This window comes from Cucurbita maxima, unplaced genomic scaffold, assembly GCF_002738345.1.
Source record: "Cucurbita maxima cultivar Rimu unplaced genomic scaffold, Cmax_1.0 Cma_Scf00038, whole genome shotgun sequence".
Lineage (NCBI taxonomy): Eukaryota > Viridiplantae > Streptophyta > Magnoliopsida > Cucurbitales > Cucurbitaceae > Cucurbita > Cucurbita maxima.
This window is the reverse complement of record NW_019272054.1, coordinates 1,155,487-1,173,241: the sequence shown is the minus strand read 5'-3', so window position 1 is coordinate 1,173,241 and position 17,755 is coordinate 1,155,487. Positions and strand designations below refer to the sequence as shown.

The 17,755-nt window shown below is 37.8% G+C and overlaps 2 protein-coding genes across 3 annotated transcripts; one reads left to right on the top strand and one right to left on the bottom strand.

Moving 5' to 3' along the window:
- Positions 1–916: 916 nt before the first annotated feature.
- On the bottom strand, positions 917–8,882 carry LOC111469058 (GDT1-like protein 1, chloroplastic). Of its 2 annotated transcripts, none has more exons than XM_023114287.1 (12): positions 8,627–8,882; positions 7,498–7,582; positions 6,848–7,138; positions 6,527–6,580; positions 5,908–5,969; positions 5,436–5,504; positions 5,124–5,175; positions 4,913–4,987; positions 4,119–4,248; positions 3,568–3,638; positions 2,680–2,727; positions 917–1,088 (listed from the first exon to the last, which is right to left on the bottom strand). In XM_023114287.1, the coding sequence occupies exons 1-12, from the start codon at positions 8,746–8,748 to the stop codon at positions 1,017–1,019; spliced, it is 1,131 nt and encodes a 376-aa protein (XP_022970055.1). In that variant the 5' UTR covers positions 8,749–8,882; the 3' UTR covers positions 917–1,016. The 2 variants fall into 2 exon arrangements, with proteins under 2 accessions (XP_022970055.1, XP_022970056.1); XM_023114288.1 differs by lacking the exon at positions 917–1,088 and adding an exon at positions 1,901–2,588.
- Positions 8,883–10,707: 1,825 nt separating this feature from the next.
- Positions 10,708–15,535, top strand: LOC111469040 (uncharacterized protein At5g41620-like). The gene is made up of 3 exons (XM_023114259.1): positions 10,708–11,300; positions 12,824–12,946; positions 13,976–15,535. Exons 1-3 carry the CDS (start codon positions 11,139–11,141, stop codon positions 15,362–15,364), a joined length of 1,674 nt encoding a protein of 557 aa, XP_022970027.1. The 5' UTR covers positions 10,708–11,138; the 3' UTR covers positions 15,365–15,535.
- Positions 15,536–17,755: the final 2,220 nt, after the last annotated feature.

Sequence of the window (17,755 nt, the reverse complement as noted above, 5' to 3'; positions counted from 1 at the left end):
AATGTAAGAATATTGTAACTAAAATATAACTTATAATCAACCGAGACTAAAATATACTATTTGAAAAGTTTTGAAAGTAAAATAAAATGTAAGAAAAGAATTGCACCATGATATTTAGTCCAAAAAAAATATCTCCGATCCCAATCACATGTAGAGTAGAGAGAGGAAAGGGGAAGAGTGAGTGAGTGGTGGTTTTGGGATAAAACATAGCAAGGAGCCATGGTGGAAAAGTGAGGGCAGATAAGAAAGAGAGACATACCTTCAGTTTTACGTCAAAATAGACGTTTTAAAACTTCGTGGACTAAGATGAACAAAAGTTGAAAGTACATGAACTAAAATGAACCAAAGTAGAATTTCTATCATCTTTCAAGTACTTTCAAAGCACTTTTGGATTACAGAGAAATGAACATTCTACACAAAAATGAATAACTAGATTTCCCGTAGGTTGAATGAAGTTTGTCCTTTATAACTTCACATCTCGTGTCATAATTTGAAGAACTTTTAAAGACATTTAGATATGGACGGAGTAAGAAACTTCAACCTCAGATCCTATTTGGTCGAGGATATATGCTTGAGCCAGATGTATTTATTGTTCCTTTATAACCTCGTACAAAAGATTCGACATGAGACTATGACACGTATAAAGAATCCTAAAACCCTTGGCCAACTATGATCCGCCTCATGGCATCACTCAAAAAAGTTCAAGTTTCTCAAATCAAGAAACCAACTAAATAAGACTCAAAAGCTCATTTACCAAAAATAGTTCTTAAAACACTCGGAAAATATGGCCAACCTCTCATTGTCACATCCAACAAGGATAAGAAGTCCAAAGCCACACAACCATTAGATTCTGAGATATGCTAGCTTTATATGATCTGATTGAACTCTCTTCTCCTCCGCTCACACTTGACGTGCATAACCCATAAATCTTTGCTAAGATATATATCTTTATTCCACAAATAAAACAAGTTAATTCACAAATCATGTCAAGAAAAGAGTTCCAAATATTACAGTTTCTAGTTTACTATCTCGACTAAAGTTACGGCAGCGAAGACGAGAAAAAGAACACCTCCGACATATGCAATAATCTGCAAATAAAACGGTTTATGTTAGAATAAGAACTTCCTTTGTTTACGTAAGTTCCAGGAATAAGAATATTCTCCAGTTTTGAGATATAAAGACAGGCAATTTGAGTTAGAAGCACAGTAGGTGGGCCTAGACTTGTTAATAGTTGCAAGTTAGGAAGACTGAGAAGCATAGAACTTTCTTGTTCCAGAAATTTGTAGCGTTCCACTACTAATGGATGGAACCTTTCTAAAGCTTATATGGAATGATGCTGTTAAATTGCACATCTATTATGCTAAATGACACTCGGTAGCTTGGACGGTGGAAAGATTAAGATTTATTGGCTGGATTATGTGCATGTAGAGTGGTTCAAGATAAGCCCATTCGGGTAACATAATTCTTGACTGGCGAAGAGAACATGCCCACTGACAGCATCAAGAAAATAAGAAAAGATCATGAGCTTGAATATAAGAAGAGACACTAGAATGGGCTACTAGGAAGGAACTATTTGTTGTCGTGTGATTGTGAGATCCTACATCGGTTGGGGAGGGGAACGAAGCATTCCTTATAAGGGTGTGGAAACCTCTCCCTAATAAACACGTTTTAAAAATCTTGAGGAGAAACTCGAAAGGAAAAGCCCAAAAATGACAATATCTGCTAACAGTGGGCTTGGACTGTTACGAATGATATCAGAGCTAGAGACCGGGCGGTGTGCCAGCGAGGACGTTGGGCCCCCAAGGGGGTTGAATTGTGAGATCCCACGGAAATGAAGCATTCCTTATAAGGATGTGAAAACCTCTCCCTAATAAGACACATTTTCAAAACTTTGAGGGAAAGCCTGAAAGGGAAAGCCCAAAGAGAACAATATCCGCTAGTGGTGGGTTTGGACTATTAGAGTGATTTCTTTGCTTTGGAATTCTGGCTGGGGAAGAAAGAATACAGTCACAATAAAAATAGGATATATCCAGATTCCAGAAGGAAAAGATAACAAAGGATAAGTGCTTCATCGATATTCTATTCTTTTTCATATTTGGCTGGGAGCTCGGGAGGAAGAGATTTAGAGGAAGCAAATGGGATTTCAAACAATAATTACTTCGAATTATTTCCCTTTTTTTTATGGAGACATAAGACTACTTTTTAGGACATTCAAAAGAGAAGTTCGACGAATAATTTTTTCACTGATTATCCTTTCCTCCTAAACTTGTGTCAATAATTGAAAAGCTAAGGAAATATTTTACTCCTACAAAACCCCTAAATTTACTTTATTGAAAAAGTAATCATGTAAGGATCAATCCTCTCTTTTTTTTTCTTTTGGGGGGAATACTGATCTCAATACAGCCGCCCCCCCAAATGGAATAAAAGACAAAAAGAAAAAAAAAAAAAGTGTTGTCATATCATAATCCTGGCTGGTTGGCCTTTCAAACCACACTGAACATTTTAGAGGGACAAATGAGAGAGAGATAACTTAGGGAGCACGAAATTCATGTTAAGTTCACAGTGTGTAAGACAACGACTTCATCCTCCTGAAGCATAATGTGCAGTAGATATAGTAGTGAGCATTCATAAATGGCACAGACGTGAAGAAAGTGGACAAAGAATGAATGATCATCTTACCTTCTCTGATAAAAATGTCCCTAGCAAAGAACCTCCTAGAACTGCAAGCTGCAAATATCAAAATCGAATAAAAGAACTGGCAACTTGACAAGTGAGGATGATAAATAGATACCGAGGATTTGGTACACGCCATATATGTGTATATAAATATATATCCACAAGCACACATATGCAAGTATATTATTCTAAAGAAGTATTTAACGTGTTCTTTCCATTAAATTCATGTACTGAACTTGCCCCCAATCGATAGACCCAAATGCAGTACGCGCATAAGATTCAACTTAATATAACAACCACAAATAGAAGGTTTGTGTGAGATCCCACATCGGTTGGGGAGGAAAACGAAGCATTTTGTATAAGGGTGTGGAAACCTCTCCCTAGCAGATGCATTTTAAAAACTTTGAGGGGAAGCATGAAAAGGAAAGCCCAAAAAGGACAATATCTGCTAGCATTGGGCTTGGGCAGTTACAAATGGTATCAAAGCTAGACACCAAACGATATGCCAGCGAGGAAGCTAAGTCTCAAAGGGAGGTGGACATAAGGCGGTGTGCCAGCAAAGACGCTAGGCCCCGAATGTGGGTGGATTGTGAGATCCCACATCGGTTAGGGAGGAGAATGAAACATTCTTTATAAGGGTGTGAAAACCTCTCCCTAGCAGATAGCATTTTAAAAACCTTGAGAGACCTGAAAGGGAAAGCTCAAAGAGGATAATATCTGCTAACGGTAGACTTGGGTAGTTACTGTTTGTAATTTTGTAGACACGCCAAAATGTTTACCTATATCTTACTGATCAACTTTCCCACTGAGAAGTCTGGTTTAATCAACAGGTTAAAGTAGTGTTTAAACAAAAATGAAGTAACTGGATGCTGTTAAAAGTATAGAAATTACCAATGTTGCAACACCATGACCAGCTAGTGCACCTCCAATGACTCCGAGGGGTGAAGAAGCAGCAGCAAGGGCTACATAATGCCAGAAAAAATACAGCTTTGAGTTCAGATGTAGGAGGAAGTACTAAATCGGGAAAGCACTTGCAATTTCTTGTCAACACCAAATTCAATGATTTAAATAAAAGACTACAATCTTGGTCCACATAAACTATTGAATGAGGAAAAAGAAACTTCGCGCTTGCTTGGGTTTTCCCAGAAGCTTATTCCAAAGACAATTTTATATAAAATGTTAATGGTTAATTCTTTCTTAATTCTAAAGAACAGTGTGGAAAGATGAATGCAGTTTACATTTGTCAGTCTAGTTCATTTGCATTTCGATCAATCTTAATCTTTTCTTCATTAACAAACAAATGAGGTTATAAGCGAAAGGAGAAAGGAGGGAAAACTACCTGGCCATCCTATCATATAAACAATCAAATTTCAAGATTTAATATTACAGTTTTAGTAGAAGATTTCAATAAAATAATTTGATACAATAGATTTTCCAATTACCAATTGTAGAGAAAAATGACTTGTCGCCCCACTCAGCAACAAATACTAATGCAAAGGTGCTGACGACAGTACTGGCAGCAGCTAATATCCCAGCACCATTTCCTGAGAATTTTGAGACAGCCAACTCTGCCTGATTCAGATGTTAAAACAAAACTGTTATTTTCTGACATACTTTCAGCTACTGAATCCAATCACATAAGTACATCTGGTTTTTGGTTACTTTGTAGAATTCTCTGAAGGGAAAAAACTTGGTGTTTACATAGTTTTGAGACTATTTTTCTTGACCTTCATATTTACCATTTCAGTTCTTCACCCTACCCCGCAAACAAAAAAGAAACTGTTTAATCTTAGAGTCCTCTGAATAAAAAGAAAACAAAACAAATCATTTTTAAAAGAATAAAATTAAACAGTACTATTTTATAAAAATCAAAAAAATTTCACCACCATAGTCCATGGACACAGCCTTCGGAGAAGTGCCCTTCACCCTGCACTGTGGTAGGCATAATTTGCCTAAAAACATCTTGAAATATACTTTCATGATATTAAAAACACTGGTAGTCCAACGTCATGATATTAAGAACCAATGTATTTTTCAAAATAGTTCAAATAGTATTTTTCCTTTTTGGATGTGAAAACATATAATTTTCGTTAAATCGTAGTAGTTATTACATTTATCTAAGGTCTCTTCCTGTATTTCATACCCTCATGGCGGTTAGCCACTACACCAAGGGTTAGAATACTAAATTTTTTGTAGGCCACTGTCACAGACGTCAGACATTAGTATAAGGGATTACCTCCTTCTGCTCATCTTCTGCCTTTAGTCCATCGCTTGAGCTGGCATCAAGCAAAGTCGTAACTCCAAAATACACCTGAAATCAGTCATAATCATTCAATTACATCCGTAAAAAGCATTAGAGTTTGAATTAGGTTATTTTCTCAAGTATGTAGCGACTTTTGTGTGTAGCAAGCAAAAAAGTTGTTTTGTCACTAAACGACAGTACTGACCAAAAGACAGACAGCTGCAATATCATCAACTGGTAAATCACTACCACCAAGCCTGTGATCATGTATAAGTAATGGAAATAAAGAATCAAATATGTTGATGATAAATGGAATTTTTTAAGAGGAATCGAAGTTAGATATTCACTCAAACCATAAATTGAAAAAATAAATGAAAGATCCCAATCCACGATTTCATTTGGGACCATATGTCTAAATCTCAGCCATTTTGGATTGATGGTGCATTAACAATTTAACAGAACAGTTTAAGAAATCAAACTCTTGATTTCTTCAGATTGCTTATCACAAGGAACGTACCTGAATGGAAGAACCTCATCAACATAGTGAAAAGTTCGTCCAAGAACAACAGATATGATGGTCATTGCCCTGCCATGGACAAACAGCTCTTGAAAAATTTGATGTTTTCTTGAGATATCAACCACAGAGCATTTTCGTATATAATACCTATGACTCGTCTGTTATTTAATTAAAATAATTGCCAGGCGCACCAATTTATTCATGATATTTCGCATTTTGCTAGTAAAGCATGCCTTTCATGATTATTTTTAATTATAAAGATTCTTCAAGAAAAATATTGAAGCATATCAAGTTACTATGCACAAAAATAAGGAAATTGCAAGCTCATGGTTACCGATGTGATACTCCTGCTAGCTGTCATTAGGTAAATAATTCTATGTCAAATGGGATTGGATAACAGATACGAATTTGTCCGAAGGGGTGTGGCAATGAAAAACAAAAATACATAGTCAGCCATGGTGAAATAACATACGCAAGTGCACCAAAAGTTCCAGCAAAAACAATAGCAGCAGAGTTCCTAGCTGCTAGAAGAGCCTACAAAAGACAGTAAACATAGAATTAGGAAAAGCACCATACCCTATCATAATCAGGACAACAGGTCAGAAAAAAAATAATTTAAGCGATAACTGCCCAAGCCCACCGCTAACAGATATTGTCCGCTTTGGTCCGTTACATATCGTCGTCAGCGTCACACATTTAAAACACGTCTGCTAGAAAGAGATTTTCACACCTTTATAAGAAATGTTTCGTTCTCCTCTCCAACTGATGTTGGATCTCACAATCCACCACCCCCTTGAGGGCCTAGCGTCCTCGCTAGACACCGCCCGGTCTCTAGTTCTGATACCATTTGTAAGAGCCTAAGCCCACCGCTAGCAGATATTGTCCGCTTTGGTCCGTTACATATCGCCGTCAGCCTCACGGTTTTAAAACGCGTTTTCTAGGAAGAGGTTTCCACACCCTTATAAGAAATGTTTCGTTCTCCTCTCCAACCGATGTGGGATCTCACACAAGCCCATTCGTATTAACTCCATGTTCAGGAGACTACAAAATTTCTTTTTCCCTCCAGAAATTAATCGTCATTTGGCACTTACTGCAATGAAAAAAGTCTTATCCCCTAGTTCTGAGAAAAAGATTAGCAGAAACGCCTGCATGAAGAAAGAGTGATAACATAAGTATGATCCTTCAATTTCACATCATACTCCAAGCTTAAATTCATTACTCTAAAGTTTAGCTCAAAATCAACCAATAATATTATAATTTTATTTGCAGTCAAAGACATACGACTTTCAAAACTGTACACGAGACGTCAAAGTTCCACCACGAACTCTCCACAAAGAAATCAAACTACAGCTAGGCTTCCTACAGCATTAAAAATACAGATTCATAAAAGTTATAAGGAGTGATTTACTAACTGAAGCAAAACCTGTGCTAATATCACCAAGGTCTCCCAGAAGAGGGACTGACTGCAACCCAGTAGCAACATCTGAACCGGCTAATGCCTGCTGAGAGTTTTGAAGTATGAAGAAACCAGACAGGAGCATGAACTTCAGAACTGAACTGCTGACTGCACTGCTAGATTCATGGTTATCTATATTTTCATGAATTCCCTTTGCCAATGACTTCTCAAAGGCCCAAGGATTATCCATAACGGTTACTGATCTTGTAGATAATTCACAGCTGCAGTAGTCACGACGACGAAGTTCCTGGAAGACAATTTATCTCAATGGACGAGTATGCATGAAATGAACCTGAAAATGTTACATTTTATACGTCCACATCTATAAAAGAATATATAGAAAAGAGATATAAGAAACTGTCTTACATTATCATATTTTTAATCCCCCCAAAACAATAAACAGAACTGATTACAGAGGGGTTCGTCACAACCACACACGATTACATGTTCCAAAATTACATGTACACAATCTAAGTACACTACCAATACCATTAAGCTTACATGTGTATTCAGAAGTATAAAAGTATCTAATTTTTAAGTTCTCTCAACGTAAGTTGGATTGCAAAGAAAATGAGAAAAGAAAAAAGGGAAATGGGAGAAAATTACTTGGCCATCGTAATATTTCGAAACCACTTCTGATTTGCGCCAATACTGCTCTTTGCGAGTTGTGGCCTGGCAACCACTTGAAAACCTATATCAATAAAGCAAGAACAGATCAAAGACTTCGTACCTTCTCTGAAGTCTGAACGGCATTACATTTCAGAGATCATTTGTCATTCATTTTCTGTTTCTTGTTTCTTTCTCACTCCTCAAAATTATAAAAAAAATTTGGAAACAAAATTCCTTCGCTAGCTTCTTCTTCACTACACCAATTTTCCATTGTAAAAAATTTAAAGAAGTGTGATGAATATATAGCTCAATTTGCATCATCTCCTACAGGAGCTCAGTCTTCAAGAAATCCCTCAAAATAAACCAGTCCCAAACACACACAAACATCAATCAGGAAGCCACCACAAAACTGAATACGCATCTCATTGTGAATGTTTGATTAATCCACCACACTTAAATGGTGTGAAAGAAGTGTGATGAATATATAGCTCAATTTGCATCATCTCCTACAGGAGCTCAGTCTTCAAGAAATCCCTCAAAATAAACCAGTCCCAAACACACACAAACATCAATCAGGAAGCCACCACAAAACTGAATACGCATCTCATTGTGAATGTTTGATTAATCCACCACACTTAAATGGTGTGAAAGAAGTGTGATGAATATATAGCTCAATTTGCATCATCTCCTACAGGAGCTCAGTCTTCAAGAAATCCCTCAAAATAAACCAGTCCCAAACACACACAAACATCAATCAGGAAGCCACCACAAAACTGAATACGCATCTCATTGTGAATGTTTGATTAATCCACCACACTTAAATGGTGTGAAAGAAGTGTGATGAATATATAGCTCAATTTGCATCATCTCCTACAGGAGCTCAGTCTTCAAGAAATCCCTCAAAATAAACCAGTCCCAAACACACACAAACATCAATCAGGAAGCCACCACAAAACTGAATACGCATCTCATTCTCTCCCACAGTTTGTTTCCAGCAGAAATTCATTCTACCCTACAAACAAAGAATCTAAAGCCGCTATTCCCTGATGTTCTCCGCTCAGATATCAAAACAAAGACCTAATTCATACATACATAGATACACAAAAATCAAAAGAAACAGAATTACCTGAAAAGAATGGGAACAGATTCATGAAGCGAGAGTTTAGAAGACAGCTTCCTGCAAGGAGAGCTAAGAGAAGAGGGTGAAGGAGGACGAAATGCGAACTGTGAAAGAGTTATGGCTGGCATTGTTCGTCAATCCCCTCCGTTTCTGCTCTGAATCTTTCAGTCGAAAACGAAAGGTCGAGAGAGGGAGGGAGTGAAGAAATGCCAGGCCGGGAAGAAGGAGCAACGACCGACTGTGAGGCGCCAACGGTCCCAACTGCACTTTATCTTTTTATCCGTTCCCATTGGGCCTACGGGCTTACGGCCCAATATTGAGCTTCATGGGCCATCCAGCCCTTTTCGATATCAAACGACTGAATTAAATGAAATAATAATAAATATAAAATGAGAATAATAAATTATAAAAATGGCTGATAAAAAAACAAAGATAGCCCCTCTGAGGAAAAGGTAAGAACATCGAAGTCAATGTCTTGTTTGATGGAAGGACAAAAGTAGACTCCCTTTGACTTTCACTTCGATCGGCATAACTCTCAACCACCCGTTCATTGTCCTCCCTTCTTTCTCAAGTGAACATCCGCTTGAACAAAAGAGACTGATCGAGGCTATAAAGCCAATGGCCATTGCAAGTACGGTCTAACAAATGTTCATAAGACTCACCCAGGGTTTAAATACGATATTTAAGACCTTATTGATACACGTAAAGTGGAGTCAACAAAGGCAAACCATTCAAATGTGACTATCAATTATCTACCCAATATAAATATGTACACGAATGAAAACTCTAGTTGAGATTAAGATCACTCACAAATTGTAATAATTTAAGTCCATTATTAACATATATTGTTCGCTTTGGTTTGTTAAGTATCGTCGTTAGCCTAATAGTTTTAAGTCGCATTTACTAGGAAGAGATTTCCACGTCTTTATAAGGAATGATTCACCCTGTCCTCTTTGGACTTTTCCTTTTGGCCTAACGATTTTTAAAACGTGTCTGTTGGGGAGGGGTTTCCACACCCTTATGAGGAATACTTTGTTTTTTTTTTTTTGACTGATGTGGGATCTCATAATCTACCTTTTTGGAGCCCAACGTGCTTGCTGACACACCACTCGGTGTATAACGTGAACTGTTGCAAAAATTATGTTTAGTACAACAAGCATGTCAATTAGGATAAAACTAAATTTAAGTAAATATTTTTATCTACCAAAAGTTACTTTTATGTAAGGTAAAAAGAGAAGTAGGTACAAAATTTAAAACAATAATTTGTGTTTGTTGGGACAGTTCTAGAAAAGGGTGGTTTGGCAGTTAATTTGCAAGAATGTTTGAAGACATATATGACACATAATGGATCCACTCACCTATCTCAATGCAAACTAAATTCAACGGTCCTGATCAAAGATGAACACTTTTTCTTAATTCTAGTAAGTATTAATCAAATCCAAAACCCTGTGTTTATAGCCTTGTTCTTGTCAGAGTGAGAAGCAGAGTAAGCAAAGCTAGAGAAAGCTAACGACAGTGTGCAGTGGTTCCACTGAATTAGCCAAATTTTTTTATTCCTTTGGTTGTTATTCATGAAGATTGGGTCTAAGATTTTTCGATAATTTTGTTTAAAAATGTAATCTTGATAAACTAAAACACTAAAGATCGAAGGTATTTGACCCCAAAAGGATTAGAATTTTAGATCTTAAGAAAATCTCTTTTATTAATACTCCTATTCTCCTTTCATTTAGTTGTGGATTAGAATTTAGAGAGTGGTTTTGGAGAAGTCCAGAACAAAGTTATAAGAATTTATATTCAAAGTGTTCAATATCATATCGTGGGGATCCGTAATTCTTAATATAGTATTAGAGAAGGAGTTGAGTCTTAATTAAGGGATAGTTGTTTGAAGGTTCCATAAACTTGAGAAATGCACTATAGTTAGATTTTTTTTTTAGTGGACGGTGGAAAGAAAACGAGCACCATTGAAGGGTTTTTGTTTTTGGGTTAAATCATCACGGGTGGCCCCAGCTAGATGCCGAACAGGTAATACTAAACCCTTTTGAGGCAACCTTTATAGGCCACCATGGAAATGACTCAGATTGGATCACAGCCCAAGGTTGAGTAGAAGGGTGGCAGGTAGAAAAGAAGAGAAATTGGAACAAAAAAAGGGAACCCCACCTGGAAATCTACAAGCTTTGTCGTAAATTCTTAAACCCCAGAAAGAAATAGGGTCAGAAAAGGGATGGATTAGAGAGAAAAGAGAAGGAGAGAGAGTTTTTTTTATTAAACAAAATGGAAAAAGGGCTAAGTGGGGGCAGAAAAGGAGGAAAAATTGGGGCAAAAAGGGACGAAATGTGGACCTTGCACTCCATTGCTTTCATGGAGGATTTGGGCTCCTCCGGCTCTTCCTCAACAGACCATCATTAGCTGAACAGACAACCCTTTTCACCATTATACTTGTTTTTCTACTTCTTCTATCTCTGCCAGACGGCTAGCGGCGGCCCTTTGGGAGTTTCATCAATACCTTCCACTTCCTAAAATGCACAGAGCTTCCAATAATGGCGTTTCTAATGGGGGTGGTGCTGCTGATTCAAGGCTCATCCGCCGCCGCTACTTCCATCATCATCATCACTCTAATAAGGACAAAGCCCTTGACCTTTCCAATTTTCTTGGTGATCCTTGCCCCAGCTCTCCTGAACAGGTCTGATCTTTGGTTGGATGTTCTGTTTTCTTTCAATTTTTGGTCTAAAACTGAGCTGGTTATCTCTAGTTGTGTGGATAATGTTCTGAACTGTGTAATGATTGATTTGGTCCCTTTTATGATGTTCCTTCTCTGTTCCTCTTGAGATTTGGCTAGAACAGGATTTCCTTTCATGCCCCTTTCTTTTTTGAGTGAAAAGATCTGGTTTGTGGCAAGCTGTTTGTTTCTAGCTGGTCTGTGCTTAATTTTGTTGGTTAGAAGATGGGTTTCCAATGGGGTTTAATTATAAATGGGTAGTGATGTCTACTCTGCCTATAGGTTCCATTGTTTTGATATCTATTTCTTGAGGTTCTTTTCAAGATACAAGCCAAAACTTTAAAGCTAAAAAAAGTAGTTCTTATAACATAGTTTTTGTTTTTCGAATTTGGCTGTGAATTCAATCGTTTCCTTGTGAAAGATGAAGATTATCGTACATAATTGGGAGACCTCATATCGGTTAGAGAGAGGAACGAAACATTCCTTAGAAGAGTGTGGAAATCTCTCCCTATTAGACGGTTTTAAAACCGTGAGGCCGAGGGCGATACTTTACGAGTCAAAGCGGACAATTTTTATTAGCGGTGGGCTTGGACTGTTACATATGATATCAAAGCCAGACGCCGGACAGTGTGCCAGCAAGGACGCTAGTCTCTCAAGGGAGGTGGATTGTGAGATCCCATATCGGTTGAAGAGAGGAATGAAACATTCCTTATTAGGGTGTGGAAACCTCTTCCTAGTAGATGCGTTTTAAAATCGTGAGGCTAACGACGATATGCAATGGGCCAAAACGGATAATATCGGTTAGCGGTGGCCTTGGGCTGTTACAAATGGTATCAGAGCCAGACATCAGGCGGTGTGCCAACGAGGATGTTGGGCACCCAAGGGGGATGAATTGTGAGATCCCACATCGGTTAGAGAGTAGAACGAAGCATTCCTTATAAAGGTGTGGAAACCTCTTCCTAGCATACGCGTTTTAAAACCGTGAGGCTGACGGCGATACGTAACAAGCCAAAACGGATAATATCTATTAGTGGTGGACTTGGACTATTACAAATAGTATCATAAGACACCAGGCTGTGTGCCAGTAAGGACGTTGGGCCTCCAAGGGGGGTGGACTGTGAGATCCCACGCCAGTTGGAAAGGGGAACAAATCATTCCTTATAAGGGTGTGGAAACCTCTTCCTAGCGGATGCATTTTAAAACCGTGAGGCTGATAGCAATACGTAACGGACCAAAGCAGATAATATCTATTAGCGGTGGGCTTAAACTGTTATTCTTTGCATAAACTAGCTTGTTGTAGAGTGTAAACTCGTGTTTTTATTACACATTTGGTGTTCGAGTTACCGACTTATCTGAATCGTCGTCATCGTCCACTTCCTCTTTTGCTATTGTTCAAGATCTTCATTAAATGTTGTTTTATTCTTTGCTATTCATAATTATTTATTCTTTTCTTATGTGTTCTCATTGTTCATAACTTCCAATGGCAGCCAACAAGTGCAAGCAGTTTAAGGAGGCATGTTGCTGCATCATTATTGCAACATCATCAATCAATTGAAAGGAATAATCAAGCTCTTCAGCCTGTATCTCCAAGCTATGGAAGCTCTATGGAGGTACAATTTCTTCTCTTTTCCTCCTTTAATGAGTATTTATTCCCGTTCGATTTTGATCTTTCGTCTGAAGAATCCGTGTTAGACTGTTCTATTCAAACGGGTAGCATAGAGTGAAAACCATGGAAATGAGCTAATATTAGCTTTGATCGTAATGGATACGGTTGGTTCCACCGCGTTTATGCAGATGATCTAACAACCCACCATCATTCAAGAATCAGGCTCGTCGTTGAGCTACCCTCTTTTGGTTCTCCAGTCTGACCTCTAATGTGAGATCCCACATCGGTTGGAGAGGGGGACGAAACATTCTTCGTAAGGGTGTGGAAACCTCTCCCTAGCAGATGCGTTTTAAAGCCTTGAGGGGAAGCCCAGAAGGAAAAGTCTGAAGAGGACAATATCTGCTAGCGGTGAGCTTGGGTTGTTACAAATGGTATTAGAGCCAGACACCAGACGATGTGCTAGCAAGGATGCTGGTTCTGAAGGGGGGTGAATTGTGAGATCCCACATCGATTGAAGAAGGGAACGAGTGCCATCGAGGACGTTGAGTCTCAAAGGGGGGTGAATTGTGAGATCCCACGTCGATTGGAGAAGGGAACGAGTGTCATCGAGGACGCTGAGTCTCAAAGGGGAGTGGATCATGAGATTCCACATTGGTTGGAAAAGGGAATGAAACATTCCTCATAAGGGTGTAGAAACTTTTCCCTATTAGACGCGCTTTCAAACTGTGAGGCTGACGATGATACGTAACAGGTCAAAGTAGACAATTTTTGTTAGTAGTGAGTTTGAGCTGTTACAAATGGTATTAGAGTCAGACACCGAGCGGTGTGCCTGCGAGGACGCTGGCCCCAAGGGGGGTGGATTGTGAGATCCCCTATCGGTTGAACAGGGGAACGAAACATTCCTTATAAGGGTGTGAAAACCTCTCCCTGGTAAACGTGTTTTAAAATCATGAGACTGACGACGATATATAACGGGCTAAAGTGGACAATATCTACTAGTGGTGGGCTTGGTTTGTAACTTCTTTTCTTGCAGGTGGCACCTTATAACCCTGCCATCACTCCTACTAGTTCTTTGGACTTCAAGGGAAGAATGGGCGAATCACATTATAGTCTTAAAACGTCCACGGAACTGTTAAAAGTACTAAACCGAATCTGGAGTTTGGAAGAGCAACATGCGTCGAATATAGCTTTGATAAGAGCATTAAAAACCGAGCTTGACCATGGTCGTGTCAAGATGAAAGAGCTGGTTCGACAACGACAAGCTGATCGGCACGAGATGGATGAATTAATTAAGGAAATCACAGAAGACAAACTAGCTAGAAAAAACAAGGAAGAAGATCGTATCAAGGCTGCAATTCAATCCGTGAGAGACGAACTTGAAAACGAAAGGAAGTTAAGGAAACGATCTGAGAGCCTACATAGGAAGTTCGCTCGAGATCTCTCCGAGACGAAATCCTCTCTTGTGAATGCTCTAAACGAGATAGAAAGAGAAAGAAAGTCTAGGATGCTATTAGAGGATCTCTGTGATGAATTTGCCAAGGGTATAAAACATTATGAGAATCTGGTGCATGGCTTAAAACCGAAATCTGATAGGATATGTTCGGGAAGAGCTGACCGTGATGGTTTAGTTCTCGAAATCTCGGAAGCTTGGCTCGATGAAAGGATGCAGATGCAACAAGAACACAACGATACTGACGTCAGGATGTCTGTCGTGGAGAAATTACAACTCGACATAGAAAGCTTTCTTGAAGCGAAACGAAATGATGTCAATGATAGCAAGAATGACCAATTGTTAAGAGACCGTCGGAGCTCGCTTGAGTCAGTCCCCTTGAATGAGGCTGCCAGTGCGCCTCAAGCTGGGGACGAGGACGACGACGACGACGACAATTCTCAAGATTCTGATTCACATTGTTTCGAGTTGAACAAGCCAAATAACAGCAATACGATGACTCACGAAAACGAGAATGTAGAAGATCATGTTGTCGAAACCGATATCCAAAGAAAACTGGGGTCTGATGAGAGGTCGAAAAGCCGAACTCCGTCCAGCTTGCAAGTAAGGTTTGAAGAACAGGTGTCATGGGCAAGGTCTATTGGAAACAAGAAGGAACAAGGAAAAGGCGAAGCGTTGCCGAGCTGCCAAGACGTCGATGGTGGAAGCAACGAGAAAAGAAACAATCACCACTCGATCCACGGCTCCAATTTGCATCCTGAAGATGGTTATGGTGAGGCCTCCTGCAGCAACTCAGGGTGGAGGAATCAAGCAAGTCCAGTGAGACAATGGACAATGGCAGCTCCAGAGATGAACACGACACAGTCGTTGTCATCGAAACTGCCTCCCAGACTTAAGGAGAACACGCTGCACGCCAAGCTTCTCGAAGCAAGGTCAAAGGCGAGTCGTCAACGGTTAAAACTTTTCAAGTGATTTGCTTGTGGAGACTTTGAAACTATTGCTCGTGTTGGATCCTACTTTTTTTTATCACCCGAAGTCAGTATATATATATATTTACGTAAGAACAATTATTTTCATTTGTATGAAACATTTTTTGTGAAATCATCTTCATTGGCACGACCGTTTAGGATCAAAGTGAACAATAGATATCCAAACACTCTGTGATCCAGACTATTTTTTTTAAATAAACTAAATGATGTTAATTAATTTCTAATTTTATTTTATTTTAATTTTGGTTGTAATTCTTCCTGGTCAAAACATTTTAGTTCATAAATTAATTAAATTAAAGATCATTTACTCGGACTTACTCTAAATAGAGCAGGGAATCTCGTTTAAATAGAGAATGAGAGAGGGGATAGAGAACGGGACCGGAGTTGAATTGTATTGTCCGTTTCCACCCGTTACATTTTCATGATTTTCTATAAACTATCCATTATTTTATTTAATTTTTTTAAAAGTCTGTAAAATTCGAGAGAAACCATGATTGAAATATTTAAATTAAAATTATATTAAAACTTTTTTTTCCGTGGAAGTTTAATTAATTTTTATTATAAATTATATTATTAAAACCTTATATTATATATTTTTGTTTAAGAATGTTGTATTAGATTTTTGTTTACTCTTTCTAATAAAAACTATATTATAAAACGAAAAGTCATTAGCAAATTAAATAGTTAACTAACCGTGGTCAAGTAGACATGTTTACGACATCCAACCAAATTCGGTAAGCTACAATATTTTAGGACTACAATATTAACATTATTAATTTCATAAAATTATATCATTACTAAACTAAGAAATTACCCTCGTGCACAACTAAATTACACGAACGGCTACATTTATAAAACGAAATCGCATTTAGATTAAGTATGGACCCTTCAATCTCGTCTTTCCTTCTAAGGTTGGTACGTCAAATTTTTTTATTAAATTTAAACTTTTAATCCATTTTAAAAAATAGAGATCATGGAAAAAGAAAGAAATCCAATTTTAATTATTTTCTTTAAGAAACAAAATGATTACCAAATTGACTTTATAAACACCAAAATTAAAAAAAATAATAATAAAATAAATAAAAAAGAAAAAGAAAATCATCATAAGATTGAAAAAATGGGGTTTTTTTTAAAAAAAAAAAATGTTTTTGTCAAGAACATATTAAAATTGGCTTAAAAAAACATAATTTCCAGCTAAACCCCATTTTTGAAGCCATAATTTCAAATCTAAACTTTCCAACTCAATGTTACTCAAAGAACCAAACATAGATATTCTTAAATCCAACAACTTTTCATTTGTTTTGTTTCTTTTTTTAAAACTTTTCAAACATGAGCCAATTTTTGGGTTTAATTTTGTTTAAATAAGCAAAAATAAAATAAAATAAAGAAATAAAATTTACCTACCACTACCAAATATTGTTCTGTTCGTGCTTTTTCGGTTGGTGAAGTCGTTACCTTAACCGTAAGGAGGGGGATGTCGAAGGCAAGGCTAGTAACTAGAGTGAAGTCGTAACAAGGTAGTCGTCCTGGAAAGTACTGCTGGATCACCTCCTTTTCAGGGAGAGCTAATGCTTGTTGGGTATTTTGGTTTGACACTGCTTCACACCCAAAAAGAAGCTAGCTAGAGTTAAACTTGGAGATGGAAGTCTTCCTTCGTTTCTCGACGGTGAAGTAAGACTAAGCTTATGAGCTTATTATCCTAGGTTGGAACAAGTTGATAGGATCCCTTCTTTACATCCCATGTCCTTCCCGTGTGGCGACATGGGGGCGAAAAAAGGAAAGAGTTTTCCCTCAAAGTTTAAAACAATTCCACTGGAGAGAGTTTCCACACCCTTACAAAAAATGTTTTGTTTTTCTCTCTAATTTTGAGATCTCCAAGTCCTCTCTCTCGAGGGCTAGTATCCTCTCTATCCTAGGTAGACTCTGATACCATTTGTAACAATTCAAACCTACTGCTAACAAATATTCTCTCTCTCCAAACGATGTGAAATTTGTTCAAAGAGAGACTATTTTTTAACCTATTAAGAAAGTATAAACATAAAAAACATAAATCAATAGAAAAAATGAGATAATTTAGATGAGGGTTTTCTTTGTTTTTATCTTATAAATGCATTTAAATACCAAAATAATGAACTTTAACATAATCTATATAATTAAAATGAAATATATATCCTTAAATCCACCTTAAACAACACAAAAAAGAAACTAACCACAGACAAAGAGAAGAACAAAAACAAAAACAAAAACAAAACATTAAGACCGATACCCAAGAATGGGAAGAGGGTGGTGGTAACATAAAATGTCTGGGAACTTGTTGCAGCAATATGGCCAATACCCAAGAAGCTATGGCATCGAAGCTCGTGTCTGTCCAGCA